Source organism: Dermacentor albipictus, chromosome 2, assembly GCF_038994185.2.
Source record: "Dermacentor albipictus isolate Rhodes 1998 colony chromosome 2, USDA_Dalb.pri_finalv2, whole genome shotgun sequence".
NCBI lineage: Eukaryota > Metazoa > Arthropoda > Arachnida > Ixodida > Ixodidae > Dermacentor > Dermacentor albipictus.
In genome coordinates, this window is record NC_091822.1 from 75,504,009 (window position 1) to 75,531,333 (window position 27,325).

General features: G+C 45.1%; 1 protein-coding gene across 4 annotated transcripts in view; it reads right to left on the reverse strand.

Moving 5' to 3' along the window:
• LOC135913114 (lysosomal alpha-glucosidase-like) overlaps positions 1-27,325 on the reverse strand; it is a 154,308-nt gene that overhangs the window by 63,844 nt on the left and 63,139 nt on the right. For 2 of the 4 annotated variants that reach the window (XM_065445789.2, XM_065445790.2), the window contains exons 2-8: positions 23,042-23,371; positions 20,176-20,386; positions 18,174-18,328; positions 14,847-15,021; positions 13,742-13,832; positions 8,899-9,011; positions 8,028-8,153 (exon numbers count right to left, since the gene is read on the reverse strand). In XM_065445789.2, the coding sequence (XP_065301861.1) occupies positions 8,028-8,153; positions 8,899-9,011; positions 13,742-13,832; positions 14,847-15,021; positions 18,174-18,328; positions 20,176-20,386; positions 23,042-23,371 (1,201 nt within the window). Of the gene's footprint in view, positions 1-8,027; positions 8,154-8,898; positions 9,012-13,741; positions 13,833-14,846; positions 15,022-18,173; positions 18,329-20,175; positions 20,387-23,041; positions 23,372-25,129; positions 25,297-25,480; positions 25,557-27,325 lie in introns of those variants that run through there. The other 2 variants (XM_065445791.2, XM_065445792.2) reach the window with 2 other exon arrangements.

Genomic DNA, 27,325 nt, shown 5'->3' on the forward strand with positions numbered 1-27,325 from the left:
ACGCAATCTTGCTACGCACTTCCCTTGACTCAAAGCTGGACTATCTGAGGTCTCCCTGTATAGCATCATTCGCGACGCTGCCATGGCAGCCCGTTCCTATACGGCCTTCCGCTCGCTAACTTCGCACCATGGATTCCCGTTTTGGGCTATCTGGCGGATGAGTGCATTGGCGAAGTTAAGCTAGGGGGCGTGGACCACATTGCATAACCCGGGAACCATGAAGAAACGGTTAAAGCGCCAGACCCCTTGTCTGCGCAAGATATTCCAGCCAGGCTTGAAGCCTTGCGTAGATTCTCTTCATTGTCCAGCGTGTATTCAGGCTGAGCCCACAGATTGACACCTCAGCACACGTATCGCCTGCTGTTTGAGCAATCCAGTGTCGCTGCCTCTCATGTGAATGAGGGTGACCTTGCTCTGGAACCATTCATATGGTGTGTCACAGCCGGCGAGAATTCCACTGAAAATTATCGCCAGCTGACCACGGATACTTGACGACTACGGTCGGTATGCCATCCACATCGCCGGCAGCGCGTGTGTTGATGCGACCAGTCCCCCTCTCCACAGCCATTCGGCGTGCTTGCCAGTCGGTATCTTCTTCTGCAACCGTACTCGTAGAGATACCAGTGTCGTCCTCTCTCACGCGTTGTAGCGTTCCGCACAGTTGACGTAGGTGAGCAGTGAGCGCCAGCTGAAGACTTGGCGTCCTCTCCCCCGTTTCTTCGCCGCGATTCATAAGCTTCGTAAGCCGGCTGTCGAGGGATGCCGCATTTGCCCAGAATTCCGCTCCCACATTTTCCTTTTGCTTATTTATGTCAAGGAGCATTTCGTGCTCGGCCTTGGACGTTTTGCGTTGCCTGATGGCGCGCATGTGTTCATTTCGACGAATATACTCGTCTAAAGTCGCCTTAAGATCGTCGGTGTCACCTGTCTCAACTGCATAACGGTGATTATAGCTGATTGTATTGTTCCTGTATATGCTCCCGCAGGGACCAGTGGTAAGCATAAGTTTTCCGGTGTTACTCGCACCGCTATTAGCCGAGCGCTATCACGTGGTGGAAAATGACATCAACTGTTCAATTGCGCCGCGACGAACCCAATTTCACGGGCGCGACGCCAACTCGTTGTTACCGTCGGTGCCATCGACATTGCAATGAGCGGACCGTCGAACGCACGTTTCATTCATCGGCTGCGGGTTGCAGGTACGGTATTCGACGATATAAATCAGGGACCTTGCTGAAGTGATGCGAAACACATCATATCGACACTTGTATTCCAGTACTACGGGGTGCAGCGCACCAAACTGCACAAATGGCACGCAAGGGAGCAAAGCTTTTTACGCAGTGCCGTGTGGACAGAAAGACGTGGGCCGGCGACAGGTACGGCTACTGCGTGTGGGCCAAGATCGGGCGGCTTCGAAAGGGACGACGGTGTGCGAGGTTACACCATTTACAACTATATTTGGGAGGTTACGCCTTGTTTACACATAAAGCAGCATTCATCTTAAGCAACACCCCAGGTAACGCTTAGATGCGTACGCCTTTCTCAAAAGCTTGTTCACTTGTACGCTTTTTGGCGTATATGTGCAGCGCGACACAGACGTGGAACAAAGAATGAGCGACATGTCTGTGCCGCGCTGCATATATATGTCAAGAATGTTGACCTACTAACTCGCCCAATTCACTGTGTTGCTTTTACGATTGTTCTGACTATGCGGGCCTAGAACAGTGTGTTCAAGACAAAGTAGATGCTAGCAAATACAATTTGCCCGCTGCACCCTGGTTTTTTCTCTTCTTCGTCTTTTTTTGTTTATTTTTTGTTGATATTTTGATTTTCTATGTAGCGTTGAATGATGTGCTAGTGTTCATTGTTTTTGTAGTACGCGAAAACCTCGCGCGCTCCCACTTATGAGACAGCTGTGATAGCTTCAGCATTTACTGCCCCGAATATCTTGCTTGTTCGATCGGCCTTAGTTGAAATGAGGAATGCAAAATTCTGCCTGCATGTTTAATAAGCGCTATTTTATAGTAAATTTACCTAAATGACCTGCACTCTCATGTTTGGATGGAGGTCCATGTATCGCACTACTTATATGCGTTGCTTCGTTCATTTTATATTTACAAAGCTCGTGGACTTCTGCTGTGCCTGAGACAAAGGACAGCTGTTAAATATTGCACATGTTTCTGCAGCTGCGTTTACTTATCACTGAAACTGCTTTTATTCGGCGCTACTTAGCAAAAGACATCTTCGCATGCCTGCAAAAAGTAAGACAAGCCAGACGGAGTCTCAAGCAGCTTCTCCTGTGAGTTCTGAATGCACTATTGAACGGCGTAAATTTTCTTTGCCTGTGATGCGATAGGTTGCACAGCTTTGTACACTAGCCTTGTAGCCAAAACCTTCTTTATTTATTTTATTGCATTGATACAGTGTGTTCAACTACTGGTTCTTCCGCTCTGAGTAGTATGAAGAGATCAAGCAAAATGTGTTGTCATATTACAGTCTGCAATGTGTGAGCAATTACTTTGCCAATTTGCCATCTTGATGTGACTAGCGCAATAAAAATAGCCTGTTGTTACTCTTAATAGCGTGTTGCCATTTAAGTTCCTTTGAATTTTCCCCCCAATGCTCCAAAAACCAGCCCTCTTGCCCTACTGCCAGCAGGCATTGGTCATCCATTCCCTTGCACGAAATATATTTCATCTAGAAGCTCCATCATCTTGAATATTTTTCTTCATGCAGATTTGTTGCTACGAACACCTGTTTATGTTGCGGTATGAATCAATAGTAAAAATAAGCTTTGCATAAAATATGTGCATGTGAACATTTGAAATGCGGTTAAATCTAGGTGTCTGCACCGCACATATCGAAAAAGTGCAGCTGTAGGGAACGACGGTTAGTGATAAATGACGCTCTGTTAACGGTCACTGACATAACGGCAGGCATGAAAGTTCTCTGGGCGACGAGCATTAATCGGCTCGTTTCGGCAGCAAAGATGCGCTCACATAATTCTCCACCTTGTGTGTGTGAAATGTTCTTTAAGCACCTTTCAAAACATTCCTTGCTTTTTGGCCTCGGCGAGAAAACTTCATATGCGTGCTGAAAAACATCGCACCGTGTTTTGTTGCAAGGTAATGTGCTTTTGCAACGAAAGTTTGAGCTGTTAAAGCCACGGGCGTAGTCAGGATTTTATTTTGGGGGGAGCGCTTTTAGTCCCGTATATGTAGGCATATGCGTGTATATACATGGTGTTTCAGTGGACACCTTCAAAATTTTTTTAAGGTTGCCTGTGGCCGATAGCTCAACCTTAGTTTATCAGCCGGTCTACTCGAAGCGGCGGACACTACTAGCAAAAAAAAAAAAAATTGAAATGCAAAATCGACTCACTAACAAGAATTCCCTAATTAATTTTTAGCTAATTATCTTATGGCCCATACTGCAATTTACTAATTCTAGCAATGGGCTTCGCAAGGTGGATCCACTTGCAACGAATTCTCAGGACGACACCAGTTTCGATATATAAATTACCGAACATAAATTACTGAACTTTGCGGAGAAATACATTGGCGTTCCAGTTGCTTTTGGGCTTCAGTGCATGAAACGACGTTTTGTTAACAAATTAACTGGAACGCCAATGCATTTCTCCGCAAATTTCGGGAATTTGTACCTCGAAACCAGTGTCATCTTGAAAATTCGTTCCAAGTAGAACCGCCTTGCGAACTCCACGGCTAGAATTTGTAAACTGCAATATTGGCCATAATGTAACTAGTTAAAAACGTAATTAGGGAGTTTTATAATCTAGTCAATTTCGGATCTCATGTTTTTTTGTGCAAGTATTGTCCGCCGCTTCGAGTAGACTAGCTCATCAACTAGAATTGTGATATCTGCCACAGGCAACCATAAAAGAATTTTGAAAGTGTTTGCTGAAACACCCTGTATGTACATATAAAGTAAAAATTTCGGGGGATTGACACCCTATGCCCCTCTGGCTACGACCATGGTTCGAGTGTAGCCCGCATTAAAAATTGCATCTTGGTTAGAGTTTGCGAGCAATTACTTCATGTATCTCACGAACAGCAAAAAAAAAAGGAAGCAAATGGAACTCTAAGCGGCATACCCGCCGTGGTTGCTCAGTGGCTATGGTGTTGGGCTGCTGAGCACGAGGTCCGGGATCGAATCCCGGCCACGGCGGCCGCATTTCGATGGGGGCGAAATGCGAAAACACCCGTGTGCTTAGATTTAGGTGCACGTTAAAGAACCCCAGGTGGTCAAAATTTCCGGAGTCCTCCACTACGGCGTGCCTCATAATCAGAAAGTGGTTTTGGCACGTAAAACCCCAAATATTATTATTATCTAAGCGGCATTTGCCTCCTGCGCACGAGAGGAGTGGTTTCACTGCTTAGCTGGAACAATGACGAATCGAATGCATAACTCTGCTCCCTGCGGGAGCATGTACAGATACACTAATTGTTTGTACTGTAGGGCGCCGCCCCGTAGGTGTCTCTTACACTCGACTCGCTTTCGATGTCGTACTTTGGACATGCGCAAAGGTAAAGCACAGCTGTATAAGGCGCACCTCTTTGGCTTCTGCGGGGTCAAATCAGCGGTGTTCAGAAAATTTTAATGCATGTGCTGTGCATTCCGCCGGCAGTATTGAACACTGAATGTATAAAGCCTACGTTAATATTGATTAGCCCCTCATCGACTGACGTGCGGATAGTTTACTCAGCATTCACTGATTTGTGGCATAGCACACACGCTGTACATGTTGCCGGCCAGAAACTACATCTTTATGTGTGAGCTAAATAAAATATAGTTAACGGGCCACATGGTAAACTCACAGGGTAAAAGAAGTATTTTCCATGTACACGTTACCATGCTTTGATATACTTTTCTCTTGATGGCTCGAATTTTGGACGCTTTCCGCCATTAACCTTAGACTTAACGTCTAGACAAGCGCCGCAAACCTATGTAATACATTATCTGTGCAACGTGCGCAGGCGCTTGCCCGTATTATTCGACGCTGTTATGAGTACCTAAAGCCTCAGGAAGCTGACCTAATCTTCTAATCCTTTTATCAAGGAACATACTAAAAATTGGGGAGAACACAGCGACTCAGTATTTGCAAAACTTTTCAATTTTTCCGAACTGGATCAGTCATTCTATTGCTGAAAAGAAATGACATCGCTTTCATGCTCTATCTGCGAGAAGACCGTATCTCTCACATCATATATTTCAGCTACATTTAGAGCTTTATCTCTTCGCCGACTACGGGCCCCGATTCTTTCAACCAATTACTGCTCTTAGGCGAAACTGAGGGCATACGTAGCCATGTTTGACGACAGCTTCTCAATACGTAGACGTTCGTCACATTTATTACGCGATCAACGAGGATACTGTTATTTCGCCCATCTCACTACAAGCTAAATATCTGCTGCCGTAGGCTACAAGCTATGCTACTGCAAAATGCGTCAGCAGTTTGACGGCCACGGAGCACTAAACATTGGAAACGGTATATGGAGCAGTGCATTCTCAGCATGACAGCTTATTTACAACTTGACTGAACATGGAATATTTCTTCAGATTGTTTCGTGTGTGTTTCCCTCAGCTGTGTAGCTCCGAATGTTCGTGAAAATTACTTCTGTAGAAAATACTTCCTCGAAAGTAGCACAGGCCACAAGGTGCAGCAAAAAGTGCCGATATTAGCTGCTCAGTCTGTTGAGGCAGGTTTTTCGAAAGGCTTAGACTTGGGTGTGTCGTGTACCGCTTGGAACCCGTTCAAGGCGCCGGACTCCCGTTACATTTTTCTGGCAGCGGTCATGTTAACCCGCAGCAAGACGTCCCCCAGTATGATGCCATCGCTTGCATAGGTGCCGAAATCTATGCTAGAACCGTCGTCGGACACTTAACAGGACCACGCCCTTTCGAGCGACGCCGCAACTATGCAACCGCCGCCGCCATCTCAGGCTTGATATTCTGGCGTGATGGCTGGCCCTTCAGCTCCAGTTTGCTACCCTAGCAAATTCGCTACGGGTAGCAGGTTTGCTACCCCTAGGTTTGCTACCGTACACTAGGGGTAAGGGAAGAGACGAACAGATGCAAAGAAAAAGCGGAATAGGGCGAACACTGCATACACGCGAGAGGATGCATAGGACTATAAGCGGTTACTGATGAAGATTGACTTCGAAACCTGAACTGCTGCGCTAATGGCAAAGTAAACAAAGGAAGATGGAGGCAGACAGTATGGAGGCGTGCTGGTATACGCTTATGAACAGTTTGAAATGAGCACGGTGTACTTGGACGAGCGAAAAACGGAGTCGAATTTCATTTTGATGTATATCTAGTATACATAAATAGAACATAGTATAGTAGTACATTAGCATTTAATGTATATCTCTAATGTATATCATAGGGGATTTACTCAAAAACTAGTTCATGTATTACACAATTCATGAGAACACGCTACGTGGCAAAATTCACAGACAATCTTAAATTCCAGGAATTTTAACAACCTTTTGAGTACGGGGCAAACAAAAAAAGCAGTCTGGTAAAAAAATTACTTTCCTTGTTCTAAACTTAACTGTTAATTGCGAATGCAGATTCAAGTAAAAAGCTGTGTGGGGACAAAATATATGTACAGGTGCTGTTACTTATGATTACTATTATATGCAGGTTCATTTCTGTTCGTTTCCTTGCTGTGTAAGTTTATGGCTAACAAAACAACCACTTTCGTGTAGAGAGTGCGTGCCTTCTCTCTTCCGCAAACACACATTCTTCCCTGTTATGCGGTAACGCCATACAAGCCATGCTAAGGCGTCCGCAAACTTGACACAGCTATTCGTTTAACTCGAGAGTGAATAAGGAATATTAAAACAAATGTTCCATTCCAAACCCTCGCGGCCTTTTCGTATCATGGCTATCGCTGGTGTTTTGAAAATGGCTCATACACAGGCCAGCACTCACTCCCTAACCGACATCTGTATTACACCTACAGATGCACCGGTGGGTGGCTCTGCTCTCTACAGAATTACACGATGAAACGAGAAACGGTACATAAAGATAATTACAACAGTTGTGCTCATTCAAGCATATAATTACTTTATTAGAGCGAATTTTTGCTGTCTTTTTTCCCGGGATTTCAAGCGTATGCTCGATCGGTTTCTCGCATAGTGACGTGGACCGATCCTGGAGATAGTGCACGAGTAGACTAGGATGATTCCGGATATTGTGTAATGAAGATTACGCTGATTCCTGGAGGAGTGTTGACCGCGGGTTGGTCACGTGGTTAACGCGTTCGATTTGCGTCGTAGGTTGTGTCGCGTTATGCCGGGAAGATGCGTAGTCGCTATTCTACAAAACGCAACGCAGGAGATGAACTGTGGTAAGGCACTTACTTAACTGCTCCACGAAAGCTTCCCCTCACAGAAATTTCAAAATGTGCGTCGTACCTGCATAATTTTCCTGTTATTATAGGGGCAGTACTCGATATTTCATGTCCACAGCAGGACAAAGGGCTCTCCTGGAACATCATTTTACGCATGTCTTGCGGCAGCCTACTCGATCAGGTTCATGAAAATTTCCGCATCTCATCGCATCACGTGATTTGCTTGGGTGGTGCGTTGGGTGCCTTTTCCTTAAAAGCCGTATTCTGACACGCTAGTACACAACCAAACATCTGCTCTCAATCAACGACTTGCCCGACATTACGCCTTTGTCATATTCTCAACCTGTGCATCAAATTCGTCTATCATTTAACACACTGGAGGCTTCCTGTCGATTAAAGCAACACCTACCATTTCCTATTACATCGCATATGGGGTGGTACTTAGTTCTCTATCATTTCCTTGTTATTCTTCCACGTAACATTACGACAAGTAGGAACTAACTTTGCACAAAAAAGCCTTGCTTCTGTAAAGTTATAATCGTTTTGTTTCTTTCATACTGGATGTTTTACCACTTTTACATTTTGGTGCATCGAAGTAGTGCGCTACGCTGAAGAGACGCTGACAGATGTACATAGCGCCCGCACTCACCACATCAAGGCCTTCCTTGCGCAGCTTCTGCAGCAGGGGCCAGACTTGTGAAAGGTCGGCCTCAGCATCGAGGCTTATGTGATGCCCCAGTGCCCAGAAAGGAGGCATTGCTGGTCTTCCAACTAGCTGAAACAAACCCGCTGTTACGCATGGCATCGTGCGCGGAACGCTTCATTTGGTACGAAGAAATACGAGCAATGTGGGGTTTGGCCGCTGGCACGGCTACCTTACGCAAGCCTAAAATTATAAAACATAGGGGCTTTATAGTGATAGTCATTCGCAAGGATCACTATATCGGATTCACATATCTGATTGCAAACGTTTCTCATGAAACAATCAGTCTACACATGTATTTTTCCATAATTTTTTTTAGCACAAGACTCTTCTTTAAAGGCTCTAGTATGAATGACGAGTCGGAGGCTCTTCAGTTGAATTCATGAAACGGATGTAAGATCGAGCATGTTATACAGCTATGCATGCATATGGCGAGGTATTTAGACACCCAATTGAGCGAGTGCATTGCAGATAATTAGAGCACAGTCTTTGAAACATCATAACACTAGGCTAGGTTTCATAACTTCTTAACCAGTTCCAAGCGCATGGCGCAAATGCTGAATTGACTCCATGTGTACGTGCCCTGAGCACACATTGGTTTTACGTTAATTTCAAAGTGTATCCTAATGTAAGTCATCGAGTTTAATCGGAAGATCCTTAATATTTAATAGCGATTACTAAAAATTTTGTAGCGTTCACAGCTACTAGCAGTACGTCGCTGAAACAGTTGTTATTATTTCGACTGCACAGTCTTAAAAAAAGACAAAATTGGCCTGAGCGCTTGAGGCTACCGATAAGAAACAAAGTTTAAACGCACCTCTGTGAATTGGCGCACAACGTCGTCGGGATTGTCGCCAAGAAAGATGTAGAAATCGAGCGTGCCTCCCGTCGTTCTGAACGTGATCACTTTCTCAGGCTGCAACAAAACATCTGAAAATTGAGAGCCTTTGTCATAATTGTGAGCGCAGCAAGGCAACTTATATAACTCAAAACAGGCTTTTTCAGATGCGCGGAATACATTTTTTTCTGCATGCCCTAAGTGCCATGTTCTATTGCAGGACACTTACTCATGGGCAATGTACAGCACAGTATACAGATTCTTAACGTCGTCCTCAAGGAAAGATGACTGTCTCGTAATGTCTCGTAATCGCACAATGATTGAGTTTCCTTGCATGCAGTAGAGGGTTACTACTGTCGTCAACAGCATCGGCTTAAATTAGGCGAAGCAGAAAGCAATTCCTTAACTAAAATAATCATGACAGTTCTTGTAATAAGGCCTGTAATAATTCGGCGCAGAGAGATGACGATTTTGAAATATTAGAGCATGCGACTAGCTCGTGACATTGCACAAGAGAGATATGTTTATAGCCCTCATTCGCAGTAAGCTTGGAATGGTCCCACCTGATTAAAGCTGCACGAAATAAACCTTTTACTATCACCGTGATTCCCTTTCCACTTAGGTGTAGCGCCCGTGATGCCATTGCACATATTTGAGTTTATAGAACTACTGCTGTAGGCACTTGCTGCTTCGATCGAAAAATAATGCTCAAGATAAGGATTGGACGCAGTACCGTCATTCCTTAGGTGTTAGGATTGCGTGCATTTTCGGCACGCCGTTCTTTACACGCTACGATCGCACGCTAAGTGTAGGGCACGCATTTTTATGAACACTGCTTAGATCACACACCTTTTTCGGATACGTATGTACGCACATTATTACGAGGCTTTAGAATTGGAAGCAGCTCGGAAGCAATAGGAAAATTAGAACAGCAGAGACTAACAAAATACACATTCTATTTAGGTTGAAGTACTGTGTTCTGTATATAACGATAATGCATGATGTTCTTGTTCCGTTACTGCGTGCTCTGACTGTGCATTTAGGCACGAGGGTCCCGTCAGGCAGAGCCAATCTGACTTCTGCCCTTGTATCCGACAATTTCTTTTCTGATATCAAGCACAAACAACATTTTAAGCGAATTTTTTGTTGCCGATCTCGCTTGCTTCAGAAGTTACACTGGATAAGTTTGCTCGAAGCAAGTTCCCGGCTGGTACGTATAGGGAGTCGTGCACTTCAACAAGAAGGAGGCGCAGATACCATCACAATTTGTTCTTTTTCTTTCCATTCATATTTTTGTAATATTGCACACCACCTCCACGATCAACACATTTAAAATTATTTGGCAAACTTACTTCATATTTCGTAAATTTGCACCCCCCAACGAGCCCAAATTTACAAACTTTACGAAAACTTCGGGAGAGTTGGCAGGCATGTCAATGGCCACACACAATATAAATCCAGCTCTTATGCGCATCTCTACTGCACAACTGATAACTGACTTGCACATGGTGCTACTGGAAGATTCATTATGATGGCACGCTCATGCATTACCCACAACATAACAAACACACAGGTAAATATATGTAGGCGATGCGTAAGTTTGCAAGCATACTAAGAAATAATGGCGTCTGGAGAGCTGCGTCGTTATGTAGCGAACTCAGTAAATAAATACATATTTACTGTGTTTCTATGAAACACACGAAGTAATTCGTTAAATCGAGTCCTTCCCCGCAAATGAATGCTTTAATAGATCAAATAATCAGTGCAAGGCATGCACATTCGAAACGTACGTTCTTTCGCACTGCCCATGGTTGCAGTCTGATGCAGATTTCGAACTGGTCGTACGGAATAATTCTATATTTAAGAGAGAGAGAGAGAAATAGAAGAGTGTAAAGGCAGGTAGGTTAACCAGACGCAGGTCCGTTTTGCTAGCCTGTACAGGGGGAAGGAGCATAGCGATGAAAAAAGAAAGAGGAAAGAAAGCACAGTTTCGCGGACATCTCAAGGTTTGCGCCGAGTTTAAACAGGGTCGCCCAGACCTGTCGACTTCAACTACAGCAACAAAGCTTTCGTGGCTTTCTGCACTGTCGACGCGTATGGCCACTGCCCGAGGACTTCATTTCCGAAAATGTCCATAGTCCAGCCGGTTGAATGCTGCCCGGAGAACTCCACGCTTGACGTCGTACTGGGGACAGACATAAGATGTGTTCAATCGTTTCTGTAGTTCCACAATAGTGGCACATGGACGCATCCCCCATTCCAATGTGGAAAGAGTAGGCCTTTGTAAATGCCACTCCGAGCCAGAGGCGGTACAATGCTGTAGCCTCAGAGCGGGAATCTTTTGTGGGTACTTGTAGCTTTAGGGATGGATCAAGGCTATGTAGATGACACTTCGGGAGGTTGGGAGAAGGCCAGTATTTGTACGTCATTTCTTAGCCATGAAATTGAAGCATTCTTGCCATGTCGGTTCCGGATAAGGGGAATGGAATGGGTTGGGCTTCCAGATGGGCAGACGAGGTCATTACCAACAATGCTGGTATGTCCAGGTAACCACAGCAATATAATTTCATGCCTTTGAACGATAACATTATGGTCGTCTTCTCTTATCTCTTATGTCAGCGGCTCACGAGTCCCGTGATGTAGAGCAAACTGCAGACTCTAAAGTGCTGCCTTAAAGTTGAAAAATATGACCCATTTCCGAAGTGTCTCTTGCGGGAAGTACGTTACAGCAGCCCGCATGGCAGGAACCTCTGCCGCCATTGATGTTGTCATGTCTGACAATTTGAATTTGATTGTAGTTTTCGTAGTCGGAATGACAACGTCACCTGAAGAGCTGGCAAATGAGACCGAACCATTGGTATAGATGTGCATTCGATCCCCGTATGTCTCACTTATTAATAGCAGCGCCATCTGTTTTAGCGCTATTTTGGGGAGAGTAACCTTCTTTACACCCGGAATACTTAAGCGCAACTGAGGGTACTGGAGACACCACGAGGACAAGAAAGCCTTGCTGCTGGTGTGTATCTTGACGGAAGACAATCTAAGAACGCCAAATTATGATTGGGGGAACGGGAAAGATGATGGATATTCGACCTCAGACAATGCGCAGCAACGTATGTTTGTATGGGGTGATCTTTGGCGAGGACGATTTCTGCAAATGTCGGTGTGCCGTGAGGAAGTCCTAAACAGGTGCGCAACGTTTGGCCCTGTAAGCCCACCAACGAGCGAACATTTGACTTGCACGTACTGCGCAGCACCGGAAGGATGTAGCGTACATATCCTAGGAATACAAATCCGTAAAACTGAAGCATGGAGCGTACAGATTTCCCGAATGCTGCATTTAAAGGTATAGAGGTTCCCTACAAGATGCCTAATTACCGATATATTGGCAGGGCAGATCGATAGTTTTCTGTTAATTAAGTTGTCTTGTATAGTATAAATCGTGAAGGGTCGCGGTCCCGGCGCGTAACTAAAGAAATACGTATATTGCGTTTGGACTTGATGCGTTATCGTTTCGTGAATCTCTGTCAAGTTACGCTGCATGCCGGACAAAGCCCGGAGGTATATCTTTAGCGGCGTGTATAAGTACAATACCTAGTGCGCAAACAGGCTTATCATCTGGGAAAAGCACCTGATTTCTGTGCGCGAAGTCTTCCAAGCGACTTTTCGCAATGTTACAATTTTATCCCACTACAAGCTGGTCCTATATTGCACGGCTTTAGTGCTGTCATCGCAGCCTATTCAGTTGCAATCACAACTACGATGACGGAAATAGGCATAGACGACGGAAGCGCGTGATTCTAGTCACGATAACGACAATATTTCCTTGAGATCTCTCCTGAAACATGGTGCAGTGTAAGCTTGCAAAAGCTGTATCTAAGACAAGATTAATGTTAATCGAGGTGCGTTCTTATAGCTACTGTACCGTATCTTGGGCGCCGAGCACCACACGTGTTCCGCGCAAGCGCATTGTATGTCAATACGCATGCACCATGTGCATGCTGTGCAAACAACTTATCTGTTCTTGATAAATAGACACACCCCTTCCTAAAACCTATATATGTACACATGTTCAATAAATCGGGGTTCTTTCCCCCCACTGCCCCGGCCCCGCATGTTCGTCTTCCTAGGCGCTACGATACAGCTACCAGATTTCATTGTTGCATCTTTTCAGTAGGCAGGATAGGGCTCACATTTTTTTGGCATATACTGCGTTATGGATGTCTCCATGTCGGCATTAGGGCATAGTTTGCTTGATGCCTACGCTTAGAATAAATGCGATATGCAGTACATCATTGTCCCGTAGTAGAAACGGTGAAGGAAGCGGCAAAACTGTGAATGGCAAAACTAATGTTTTATTGGGCGAACCTGTGCCCTCAGAAACAGGCTGCAAAAAAAGAAACGACAGGAGCGAACACAGTCGGAGATCGTCGAAAATTTCATCTGCTGGTCAAGCACATCCGCTTTTATGCATGAGTCATCAATATTTCCAGAGTAATCGCTAGCGCCAACGTGTCTTCCAGAAGGTACTACACAATTCGCGTCGCGCACACAATTACATTACGCAAGCTTTGGTAACAACAGACAACGTGTAGAACCACCGAGAACGTTCCAGAAACTTCCAATACATGCAGGTGCGTCCTTTGCTGAGCGAGAGCAGTTGTTAGACAGTGAAACGCGGTCAAGCGAAGAAAGACAAACAAGTGCACGTGTCACTATATCGTAGCTAAATCAGAATGCCAACCATGAACGTCAATAAAATGTCATCCTTGTCAAAGTGATGTCAACTGACATGATTTTCCGGCAGGCACTTCGCTCTTACCCATTGCATTGCTGCTCCTCAGAAACACGCCGTTCGCTTTTCCATCCTCTTCGACCACCATGTAGAAAGGATGCACACCAAAATACTCGCTCTGAAATACAAGATACCGATGACATGAAATACAAAGCTTCCAAGATTTGCACGTGTTGCTCGACTGATTTAGGGAACTCCATGTCCATCCACCAAAGTCTACTTCAACAATCTTTCCTCTTCTGCCGCTACATTTTTCATAGCTATCTTTGCGGAGTCGGGCGGGTTTTGATGCTATGGTGACTCTACTGTGAAGCGGAAGGAGAAATGTGGAGAGTGGGTGGGGAGGATTACTATAGAGAGAAAGGTGTCAGGGGTGGTGCCGCAGAGAGGAAAGGGCATGTGTAGGAAGCGGTGACACTTGATTGGTTGTTTAAGTAGTGACGTCATAACGGCCGCGGCGGAGGCGCACTTGAACTCAGTCACGGCAGAAGGGACGCATTTCAGTGGCCGGCACTGCACCTCTGCTCTCGGTTAGCGTGTTGTGCAACAACGCAAAGACGGCTAGAGAATAGCCAATAGGTACTCTTGGGCTTGTTGGTTCGTACCCTTAGAAAACAGAGCTAGAGAACACAAGGGACCAGACGAAGAAGAACGACACGTACACAGGGCACAACTAACAACTTAAGGTTTATTCATTGGGTGCGCACAATAGGTACTGGCTGAATATGAATAAACAGAAGATAGGAAAGTATAAGTGAAACGGAAATGCCGCGACCTGTCAATCAGTGAAGAGGCATGCGGCACGTGACGCTCTTTAACCCAATATATTAAAACCTCAATAGCAGTTAGAGGTGGCTAAGACACTCCACACAATAAGAAGCGTTGCTAATTTCGTAACTTTCTTGGAAGCTTTCTGCGTAATTTTTCAATGAATCTCTTGTTCATTGACATGCGACTACAAAACGTCAGAAAGCAATGGCTCTCACAGAGGTGTGTCTGCGACTAGTGCCGAATGCTGCAAAAGCAGTTTATCTAACTTAGTGGTTGCTTACTTCAGTGAGCTTACGATACGATTTTGCTCATGCAATGCCATGAAATGTAAGATTTCAGACGAAAGTGAATGCGAACCTACCGGTCTGTTCTGACTTCTCTTGTTGAAAAATGTTATTGTCTTCCAGTTGATGTCATGTTTGAGCGACTCCTTCGTGGAAAGACCTCCGAGGCCGAATACATTTGCTGTTGTCAATCGTGTGGACAGCTGCAGAAACTGCTCCGCGAGCACTGTTCCCGGTAGCCTGGTGTCAAGTCTGGAATATAGTAGCAGTGTTTGCGTTTAAGGCATCTAATTCCTTTACAGGTATCAACGTATGTGCTTGAACGTACTTTAATTTTTTGTGCGTAATCAGGACGGCAAGTTGTCATCAGATATTAAAATACTTTCTTGAATAACTGGTAAGACCTCATGTAGTACCCCTTGGGTAAGGGCCTTTAAGGTAAAGAAATGAACAAATAAACTAAGTTTTGATCAAGAAATTTATTTATTTGTTTGTTTCTGTGCCTCACTGCGATTCTTACTGTGTAATTTTACTTGGAGGTTTTGGAGGTCCTTTCTTCAGGGGGTATAAAAAACGAATGAACTCTATTTCTATAGTTTCTGCTACACGCTACGCTCTAAGCAAGATTACACTTCCGATAGTGAATTGGATGTCTAAACATACTATTTGAACCATTATTGTCTCTGAAATTTGGGAAGAACTTAGAACACAGAAAACCCTTACGGCAGTAGTTCAATAATATCATGGTGCAAAATGGTGTTTTATGTAAAACGTACACCTTGAAGAAACTGAGGGTGTTCGGGTACTTCAAAATTTCATGCAAGTAAAAATCATAAGCACGTATTTATCAGCGGTTTGCTCCAAGTAGTAGTTCAGGCCTGTCATATGATCGCAGTAGGACGTCAACCTGATACTTCATGTACATGGCATCTGTGGTGGTTAAATGGAAAAACAGTTTTTTTTTTCTACTTGCTACCCTGACTTTCGGTTCTCATCACTGGCATCGTTTAATTTGTCCCACTTCGGTATGGTTTCATAGATTAGCTGCGAGTTATCAGCAAATCCTGGCGCGTCAGCCAATCATACAGCCCTTCAGGCACATGTTCTTTTTGGTGGAGCATCGGGGCCGGCGCATTGTAATGCGCCGTAAGTCTTGCGCTGTTTCGTGCAATATCGGTTAGAATAAACATTTGTGGATGCGTGTGGAACAATCTTACACGGCAAAGAAATCAGCATGTATTGCGGAGATGGTGCACCCCGGTCGCAAAGTTGAAGGACGCGTTTACTTTGTTCTTTTCTCTCGCTCCGGTCTTTCACGTCCTACATCTAGCTTGGCCTAAATTGTTTCACCTTGTTGATGATCTATACATAAGCTAATACTTTTTTTTAGTTTATGCAAGGCAAATTCGATGCGAAATTGCTTCAAGAGACACGGCTAAAGGCTGAGAAAATGCCTGACTTGGTCGTGTGACCTGGGCGGCAAAACAGCTACATGGTACAGTATAGTAGTAGATGGAAAAAAACACATAACACGGACATATTTATGCTGTGCAAGTATCAATCTAACCAAAACAAGAAGCTAGTTGATTGCACATGCATAACACCGGTGTAATAATGAGAGAAGTGGCAGTACTAAGGGAAATCGTGAAAGGCAGAATCGGCACTATTACACGCCGATACAAGTACAATGTTAGGAATTTTAGACATCGTGAGAATTTATGTATCCTTCAGCAAGCAGTTCCCTAATTTTTTAAACGCTTTAGAAGAAGTTCAACACTCCAGTAAACGCAGTATGACTGGGTAATTATTTAGCACGTCTGGTATGCGTGAAGTTCTTCGTTAGTCTCCGTAGTTGTTGTGTGATCGAGGTTTGTATATTAAGCTTCTGCGCAATTCGCGCGGGATGGGTTTCACATATTATGTATTCAATAAAACCGGTATATTTGTCCAATATTGGCGTAGTATCTCGAAAGATAGTCTATGCCTGAATAACTACTTTTTGTAGTTAATTTGTAGCGTTTAATATATCCATAATATAAACACTCAAGAGCATGGCGTCAGCCTATCAGATCATCCAGAGGTGCTACTACATTATTAAGGTGTTGCATTATTCTTTGCACTTATGCTGGTCGAGTGGTCGAGAGGTAACATTTCCGACTCGCTATCTGTAGGTCCGCGACTCGAATTCAGGTTGCGCGGCTTTCTTTTTCTCGCTTTATATTTATACAACCATATCGGAAAATACTTCGGGATTACATCCGTGGGCGTACGAAAGACTAGGGTATTGATAGCAGAAAAGATATCGCTGCGAAAAAAGCATAGTGTGCATTCTCGTATATATTGTACAACCTGTATTAACTATATGTTCATGTATCTGCCATTTTATATTATTTTTAACAACATCGTTATGTACTATCCTGTTCAAATCACCGCAAGGTGATTGCAGTGTGTCTATACAAAAGTAATTTTTGGAAAAACACACAATGGGGGCAAAGGGTGCAATTGCGAAAAATCACACTTTCAAGTTGGTGTATAGTTCGCCTAAACACCATTTTTATGGTTGGAAGTGGCTGATTTTTTTACCACGAGTGAGCACCCTCAAGCTTAAAATCTTCTTAGTGTGTACTGTACAGGTTTTCTGCACCGTCTGCCCATTCTACTGAAGTACACAATAGTTGAAACGTGCAGCGCGGCGCTAAGGTAAATGTTGGGAAGTGGCAAAACTCGAAAGTCTAGCACCCTCCATAGTTGCTCAGAGGCTTTGAAGTTACGCTACTAATCACGAGGTCGCGGGATTTAATTCCGGCCACAGCGGCCGCATTTTGATGGGGGTTAAATGCAAATGCGCCCGTGCACTTAGATTTAGGGGCACGTTAAAGAACCCGAGGTGGCGAAATTAATGTGGAGTCCTCCCGCTACAGCATGCGTCATAATCAGATCGTGGTTGTGGCACGTAAAACCCCACATTTTTTTTTATCTGACTCTTTTACCCAACTTATGAATGATGTTATTCAGCGTCACATGTGTCATGGCGTTGACTCGAACACGTAATGTGACGGCGTCGGCACTCTTGTGGCACGCGCAGAGGAAACTGAGAAACAGTGAAGAATTTTGCGGTGATCTTTACATAAATGGCGCCAAGCGAGAGCAACTAAATGTCATGAAACCTCTGTTTAGCCAATCACCACGTCTCAAAAAAGGACCGCAAAACCCGGAGCAGAGCACTAGATTGTTTTTTGGATTAGACTTATCTTAGGCGTCCTTCAACATTTAAAAGTAGTTAGCGAAATATCGACTTAAGAATTGTAGGGTAAATTGTTTTAAACTTCGTAGCAGTGAAATATAAGCAACATTGTCGAAAAAGGAAATGTGCATGCTTTGTCTGCGTTCTTGCGTATACTCACATTACCGTGCTGTTTTCTTTACGCGTGACGACAAGGCCAAATGACTGTCCAGACTCCGTTTGTGACACTTCGTAGGCCGTGTCGTGTTCGTTGCAGCGTTGTGAGCTGTCGTCAACGAAAATATTCGATTGGAAGCTCTGAGCTTCTGGTATCATCTGAAAATTACGATAGATAAGTGGCTGCATCGCAGCTTCGGGGAACACTTTGGATGGAAATAGCAAGGCACAAGCTGGACTGCTCAACTCAAACTGGCATGCACGAGCGCCGCTCTCCGCAGTAAATTAACGGTATTGGTGAACAAAGGGATTCTATGGGGCGTTTCTCTAAATCAAGAAACCTTCGTGGATTTTCTTTAATACGGATGGTTACCTCCTACGCCCCAGACAAATTGATTAGGTCACTTTATTCTTCAACGAGACATTGTGGTTCAAATCGCTCATTAGGGAGAACGAAGAAGCGAATTCTATTAACACGCCTCTTCACCCTACTGACAGATTGTTCTATGCTGTTTATTATTAATCCTGGTAAAGGTGATATTATTCCTACCAATAATACATTTTCTTGCGTTTTTTTTTGTGTTCACAAAAAATATTTTGCAGCGAATGGATTCTTGAACGTTCATCAGGGGTGAATGATGTTTGGCGAAAAAATTCACTCGCCATCCCGGCCCTGCGAAAGGGGATGTCCAGCGAAACTGTTGAAAACCACCACTACAACTGCTGAGGTCGGTATGCAATGTTTTATTGCTTTAGAGTAATGGTAGCAATGCTAGTTTACAGTAATGTTAGTAATGGGAGCAATGGTAACTTTTACAGCACGCCGCCGCCCATAGCGTGGCTGCAACAACATTGAAACCACTTGCTAAGCTGGATCTTTTATATACGGAAGGCTCGCAAGCTGCTGTCACCGCGGCAGCTTGCGCAACAGTAATCGTTACCGCGAAACGTATGCGGGGAGCGCTACGTGCTTTGCATTGTTATCAGGAGCGCCTTATCATCAATATGTGATTCAGATTATCGTTTTGTGCTTGTTCTTTGCAATTACGTATGCTACTTTGTATGTTGTATACGTGATTAACAAAGAATGTTTATACTGCTCGCTTCACTTTGCTGGCTGCTTAAAGCCTTACTGGGGTGCGAGCCACTGCTCCTGGCCCTGCACATCCACCGCGATCGGCCCACATTCTTCGCGGACACCTATTGGACGCGGACCAACTAGAGGCTAACAGCTTCGCTGAAATATCTAACCTCGAGAACAGCAGCCTTTGGGAATGTTTTCTTGAATACGCCAATTGGAAATGGTATATAAACCACCGTCCGCCTACTTCGAAGTTGGGATATTTAAACTGGCGGCACCCAGTAAACAAGAACATAAGATTACGCTAGGTTTGGGCTCTTATATTTGGGTTACCGCATATACGGCCCACATTAAAAGAGTAATCGACAAGTGCTGAGAGTGCGGCTGGAAAAGAAAGAAATTTGGTTTCGCACACTAGTGGTTGAAGCCTTACGGGACCAACAAGACATACGCTTCGCTTCGAATATATAGCAGAAGCAAGAAAATGTATAGGGCAAACTACTAACTTGTTCTACAAGAATTCACCGTTTCGCTTTTTTCTTCGACAGCGCACTTCCTCTGGTAGGAAGAGCACCTCTTTAGTACGTCACAGTCGTTCTGACGTCCACAACATGCGTGGCCGGCACCGCTGCCACTTTAAGCATACTGCACGTTTGCTAACCACTTTACACTACCTCAACTCGCCAGGTCTCTGTGACCGTTTATAGACATTGCGCATATATATAGATGCACATACAACTAGGATTTCTAGCTCTCTCTGCTTCCTTTTTTATCTGTTTCGCTTTTTCGTGCCCTTACCCCAATGGTGGGTAGTAAACCAGACGTGCGTCTGCTTAGGTTCCCGCCTTTCTTTGCTTCGTTCTCTTTCTCTCTTCTTGAAGAAGTTAAGTGCTCCCTAAAGTTCCATACGTTGTTGCTTACTTACTTGCACGCGAAGCCTGGAAGGCGTCAGAAAGGAAACGTTAACGACGACCTCGTCGAATTCCCCGCCGAACAATGGCGGTAAGTCGGGTCTCCGCAGACGAGTCGTGAATCCGCTCCCGTCGACGTGGCGTTCTTCGCTCTCCTTGACGTAGCCGTAGCCTTCGGGGAAGAAGCACGTCGGTAGCACGCCATCCGTTGACACGTACTTGCATCTGGTGCGCAAGCAGATAGATGATGGGGTAGCGACTGATTAATTTCACTCAGTTTTTCTTTATAACTTAGCAGGCCATTCCGACGTTGATCTCAATCATACGGATTGAGAAATTAGCAAGTTCGTTTGCAGTTCCTGGCTATATTTCCTAATTATGAACGAGCAACTAGCACAACAGGCTATCTCGTACTGCAACACAAGGTGCGTGAGAACCTTACAGGTCTTGCACCTGTTCCTGTTTAATATTTTGTCAGGAGGCTTGCGTGTGCATACAACTAAATTGCATGGCATACTGACTAATGAAGTTGTCTTTATATTTGAGCACAATTTAGCACACTATTTGAGAGCATGTCCTGTTTCCTTCTTAGAAGTATGTTCCTTTTTCCTTACTGGTGTCTATCTTTTTCTATATTTCTCGGTTCCCGTCTTATTCCACGGTACTTTACAACCACTCGTCCTCACAATAGCGTTTACGTTATGCTATATAAATGCAAATATTCTATATCCTAAATAGTGTCCATGTAAAGTGACATATCCTTATATTTGTATAATATTTCACATAGAGAACATAATGGCACTGCATGCTTGTAGGAAAAAAAATGAATGTTCCCTTTGTCATAAGCGACAAAGGAAAATTGACTTAGCTTGAAGCGCTTCGTCGACTCAACCAGGCGTAGCGCACTGACGCCTCTCGACGAAAGAAGAAGTTGCTTTTCAGCAAGGCTGCTTGGTAAGGAGCAGAAGGCGCTTGGAAACCATGCACTCAAGCGACATATCCCTAGGCCACAACGGCGTACACATTTTTTTCTTGTGTGTGTGTGTGTTTTTGTTTTTGCTCGTTCGTCAGCGTTGCGTGTCATTGCAGTGCAGTTGCCACTTTGCTCCAAGGCGGCGCATAAATCCACATTCAGGAGTGGAGTGTCGAGTGGAAGGAAATGGGCAAACATGGGTGTCAGTACTTCCCATTTGCGACCACGCTTGTATAGCACCAGTACGCTTATTCCGAAAGGCAGTCTTTTTTGGCGTAATGCAATGAACATGCTTTATATTTATTTCATTCTACTCAGCCTACCTACTCAAAATGCGGAATAAGTTTAGCTCTCGTGTCAACCGTTATTGGATATGTTACACGTTTATTTTTCCTCATACTAATTCATTTTTTGTGGTCCTCTCCTAGCTTTATTACGGCGTTTTAGCCTTTAAAGCCTGATACTCACTAATGAAGTGGAGCAGATGTATGAGCGCTGATGGCAACGAAACAAGAGATGACAACACAGAGGAAAACAGCTGTTTAAAGAATCACTGTCGTAATATCTAGGCGATGTTCCTGGTCTTGGCACTGTAGAAAAAGCCACAGAGAGGTGCGCAGGCATTCATCGCCCCTTATAAGGTGGTTTTGCGCTTCGTTCTCACTGAGAAATATTCGACACAAAATTATTTCACGTTAGGGCTGCAAAAGCTATACTTAAAAAGTTACTCTGCGCTCTTTTCTTTTTTTCTCGTTCTGTGGTCCTTTAAGCGAGCGTCTCCATTTGGTCCGAAGCCTGTCTTATTGTTCTGTAACTTTGCACATAGAATCACTCATCGTATGACGAATAACAGGTAATATTTATCTGCTTATTCCTAAGAATAAAACTCCAACCCTACTCGTTACACCCATGCCTTAAGCGAATGCACTGGACTGTGCAGAGGGAGAAAGATAGTAATAATAAACTGAACTACATATACCTTTCATTCTATGTCCTCACGCCTCTAGACCCACGGTTATACTTTTCAAAGGACTCACCCTGTAACTTTACCGGGGTAAAGAAATCTTGCAGCAATATATTTTGGAACATTCTTCTTACAATGTGAACTATCGGTCTCTTCCGCACAGTCTAGCAAGAAAATAACCTCACGAAACCCATGCCCCAACCCTCGTGCTTCTCGCACAGGCAGGCAGTGCGCTAATGAAGGATTCCGACATTTCATTGTCGACTTTACTGCGCTCGTTTAAGGTGCGAGTCCTTCTACGTACGGCGCGCAAGACGGGGCGACACAAAAGAACGACGCGCACAGTTCTGCATACGGACGTCACTCTTTCTTTCGTTTCTTGCCTTTTGCGAGCGCCGCACGTAGAAGATCACGGCTGGGCCAAATCGCGCAAGACTCCGCCCTAGTAGGCCAGTCACGTATAAAGTCACAGGCTGCGTAATTTTGCCTCTCACGCAGCGCTTATACGACCACATACCGCTCCGGTGTGGTTTTGATCGTCGACTCTGAAGCATAGCTTTCCATTAGAAATATAACATCAACAGATTACATGCGAAATTCCGCAAGTGCGCAACTCCACACATTTCGTTTGACCCACAAAAGATTTCGGACGTATACTTAGAAGTTTAAAGCAGAAGTACATGAGCTCGAGCCGCTATCCTAGCCACCGCATCATTCGTACTGTACGACGGCTGTTTGCGAGCCTACCCCTCGGCTCAATGCCCGAGCCAGAGGTCAGCCATATTCTGTAGGGAATACTAAATGCAGTGCGAAAAAGCCTTTGTCCAGCATTTCGCATCCACCCTTCCCTATTGCACTTGCGTCGATAAAGCTCACTAGCTGAACCTCATTATCTCTCTTGCGAACAGGAAATACGCCATCACGTCCCGTCACAACTCCTTACCCTCTGCGCAAGCAGCGTCCGTAATCCACCGCTCTCCCGGTGGGGTCCAGGTTGCAGTCGACGCGCAGTGGAAAGGACCACCGGTAGTAGACCTCGACGTACACCAGCACTGCGCAGCTCGCCAGAACCGCGGCCGAAATCAGGAGAGACGCGAGCCCGCACAGCAGCGGCCCGCGCAGGGAACGCTGCAGGCCGCCGGACGAGTGCGACAGCGAAGACTCCTCCGGGATGCTGCCGAGCAGCTCGAGAGAGCTCTCCTGCAGGCCCTTCTTGCCGCCGCCCGCGCCAGCTCTGCTGGGGATGTAGGTGAACGTCGCGGACGCCATGCTCCTGGATGTGAGAGAAATAAAGTGTCGACCAAGTGTCGACGCTGCGGACGACGTGGTCGACGTAGATGGTTGTTCGAATGACTCGATGAATAAATGCAGATTATACGTGTCTATTCTGTCTCTTTATCGTGTTTCTTATTTATTTCTGACTTAAATATTGGCTAAATGTCATCGTTTTTCCCGCTCAATTGCAATGATGCCCATCGGGTCTCCTTGGCCGTCCTGCAACGTTGGAGGCGTTTGATGCATTCATTCGAAGTCTCGGCAGCCACGCATCTACGTCGCGCCACTCTTAGCAAAGGCAGCAGACGCGCGAACTTTGAAAAGTTCCGTAAGCCACAGATTCCGATGCATACTACGCCTCCACAAATTTGGATTCCTAGTTTGAAATAGCGCGGTTCTGTAAGCCAGATTTCGATGCCCTACTGTTACTCCACAAATTTGCATTCCTAGTTGCAGAATAGTGCAGTTCTGTATGCAATAAATTCTGACGCATACTTCCTTTCCACAAATTTCCATTCCTAGTTGCGAAACATTGCGCTCATAAAGAGCATACCGCGCAGAACACAACCTATAGAGCACCTACGCTGATCGGATTTTCAGTAATATCGACATATCTAAGCGCTTTCAAATGCGAAAGAATGGACTGTCGGCCTTTGCTAATGGAATACCGGCGCAATCAGAATTACCATAGCATAAATATTATTTTGCAGTTCTTGGCGACTATCATTGTAAGTGTCGTTACTTTACATACGCTGACTAAAGTACACATGTTGCCCCCACGACATAAGCATACCGTGTGATTGCGTCGAGGTGGTTAAATTGCGATTCACGCGGGAAGCGCTCACAAAATTGCTAGTAACGGTGGTTTTCCGGCAGGCGTCGTACCCATGCGCCGGTTCCAACCAGTCAATCGAATGTGTTGCGACATGCGACTGACTGCAAACAAATGCAAGCGAGTCGAAATCCCCCCCCCCCCTCCCCGTGTTATCGCCGTCTAGGCGCATTGTTTGTCTCCTGGGCAAAGTGCTTCACTGCACTTGGCAACCGCTGTCTTAGGCGCACAGGTAAAGTTAAATTGCCCAACGTGGCTCACACCATGATGCAGCCTTGTCAATGAAGTGAAGCGTTCCCTCGTGTAGTGTCGGGTGAGCTTTTTACTGTAACATCTCTTAAAGGTGTAACAGGTCACGAGGCACTTCCGTCCAACTCCGTAATCTCCCCTAATACAAGGGGGTAAACGACTCCACAAGGCTGTGCAAAGAGCCGCGATAAAGCCTCGCGATAAAGCTATGTCGAGAAAGCGGGCTGTTTGCCCTCCTGCGAGCAAGTACGAATGTGGCAGTGGAATGTAGGGGTATATGTTTCCGGCGTAAAGAATGTCGCTACAGGCATTCGCATCATGTTGTAGCACACGGCTTCGTCACAAAGGGGACTTGTTGTCCAACTTGCAAGGTGCGATAATTAAACTCTTCAACCTAAATTAGAAGGCAGGAGCAAAACAGGGAATTGCCGTGAAAGTCGAAACACGAAGATTTTGCGGGCACATGAAGCCACTTAGATAACTTCATTCTAAAACACAACACTCCTCGTTTGGCTGATCTCGCGCCTTCTAATGTTTAACATGCGTGCCGTTCGAAGTCAATAACAGCCTGTCAGGATCAAACATTGAAACTATATAAGCATCAATAAAGGGAAAATGAGGGACATACACCTAATCGTAGCAGTTGCTACAAAGGGAACCAATGAGCTCATTTACCTTTATTGGTTACTTATCTCCACCTTGCGGGTTCCTGCAGAACTATTACATCAGACTATATAAGCATGTTCAGTAAAGCTTATGTCCGGAATGTTGACGCGCCTCCTTACAAGCATCGGCCAAAGCCTACTACAAGAAGGTGAAATCAAAAAGAACGTGAAGCCGTAAAGCGCTCGTAAAATAGTCGACGACCTGCCTATCTTTATGCACGATTTCGAAGCGGTCGCCTCTACAAGCAACGTTCCCCTACGGTAGCAGTAAATAAATAACACCGTCAACTACACCTCACGCACAGCTTTCGCGGAAGCAGGTGTCAGCCGTGAAAGTGTGAGAAACGAAATGCCAGCTTACCTTTCCAGTTGCGAACTGCGTAATGCTCGCGCGCATAGAAGAGGATCGAGATAAGAGGCAGCGCGGTTTTGACGTACAGGCGGCGCGTGCTATGGCGCCTCTTTGAGGCCGCAGATAAGGCTCAGCAGCCTGAACTGGGGCTGAAGGTCTATGCCTCGGCAGAAGCTGCCGTCATATGAAAAAATAGAGAGAAAAAGAACGTAGAGAGAGAGGGAGACAACTGACATAAGACAGGGATGTTAACCAAAATGTGGCTGGTTGGCTGCCCTATGCTGGGGGAAAGAAACAGAGGAACAGAAAGAAGGAAGAGAGTGCTAGGAATGCAGTTAATATGTGTACTTGCGCGAACAGCACGACGCTTTCGAAGGTACTCGCACAAGCCAATCGTTTTGTGAAAGAATGCCAGTCCTATTAAAATGGTACTTTAGGCAATGCGATGCTCCTACTACTGCCCTCACACGAGGTGTGACGCGATGGAATGTCATGGGCAGTGAAAACGCCCAATTCTCGCCCCCAGCTCGGTCAGGAAAGCATTGCCTATCATCGACGGCAACTAGAGGTCTAAACGCATTCCAGCTATTTTTGATTATCACGATAGCACTCATAAGGACACTCGAGGTGCATTCACGTGGTCGACGCCAACGCCACCGTTGTCTGGTCGCCTGCTTCGATACCGAGACCATCAAACCTTCCCTTAAGGGCCTTAAGTGAGCAAGGACAGTGCTACGCTTTTGCTGCTGGCGTGATTGTCTTGCGCATGAACACTGTAAACCTTTTAGAGCTCCTTCTGAGTTCTGCGCCTGCATCCTCAAGTTTTAGCAAAGCGGGCAGCACACGCTAAATCGAAACTAAACGGAAAATACTATGTCAAGCTAGATTAAAACGATAGGATTATGTAATAACGAATTTGCATTTGTAACAGTAGTAGGGCTGTTGCAAGCGAAAAATTACGAAAATTTAAAATCGGAGTAGTGCCATCTGGTGCCTGAAATCTCTGATACCTCTCATACGTGACCTCAGAACTTCCATTCACACGGAGCGTTTGTGGTGTCCTTCATCCAGCCACTGTGAGTTTCATCGCATTTCTCGGTTTACAACAACCGCAGCGGCAACGTGTGGCAACCACCCTACCGGCGCCGGTCGCGGAGGTTCAAGTGACCGGATCCGATGTCCTAAGCCCAAGCAGAACCGCGGAGTTACGCGCGCAATGAGAACACCTGAAGCCTCCAAGCAGTATATACGCAATATATACATGCCAAAATGGAGTGTTTACAAAATAGCAGTGGCATAGAGGAAGGCCACGTACAGATGACATCAAGTCCTCCCCTTTGCCGCGGGTGGGTCAAAGTGAAGCGCATCGGCGGAACGTTCGGTGTGCATTTTCTGCGCAGCAAACAATGATAGACATCTCGAAGGATACAGTGTTGATGTAGCTCAAATTATTACTTTTATTTAGTGTCCAACTGTGTGTTGCTGTGTGTTGTAGTGAGCCAGTTTCTTCTGTGACACGATGGAGCGCTGCGCTGCTGGGCAATATTTCGGACTCATAAGTAGCGAACTAGAAAATCCGACACGCAACAAGCGCACACCAACAACTAATTAATGACAGTGATGGAAAATAGGTAGTTTTGCGAGAGTAAGTAAGATGCATGGCCACATGCCTTTTTTATCTATACATCAAGTCGCATGCTTGTCAATGTCTTTTTCAGACGTTGTATTTCTTTGTCAATTAGTCTACACATGGTGCACTACCACACGTGCCGTTTGATAGCGATGCAATATGGGCTGCCTCGATAATCTTTCTATGTGTTTGTTGTGCGTGGTAAGGATAGAAGTCTTTTCAAG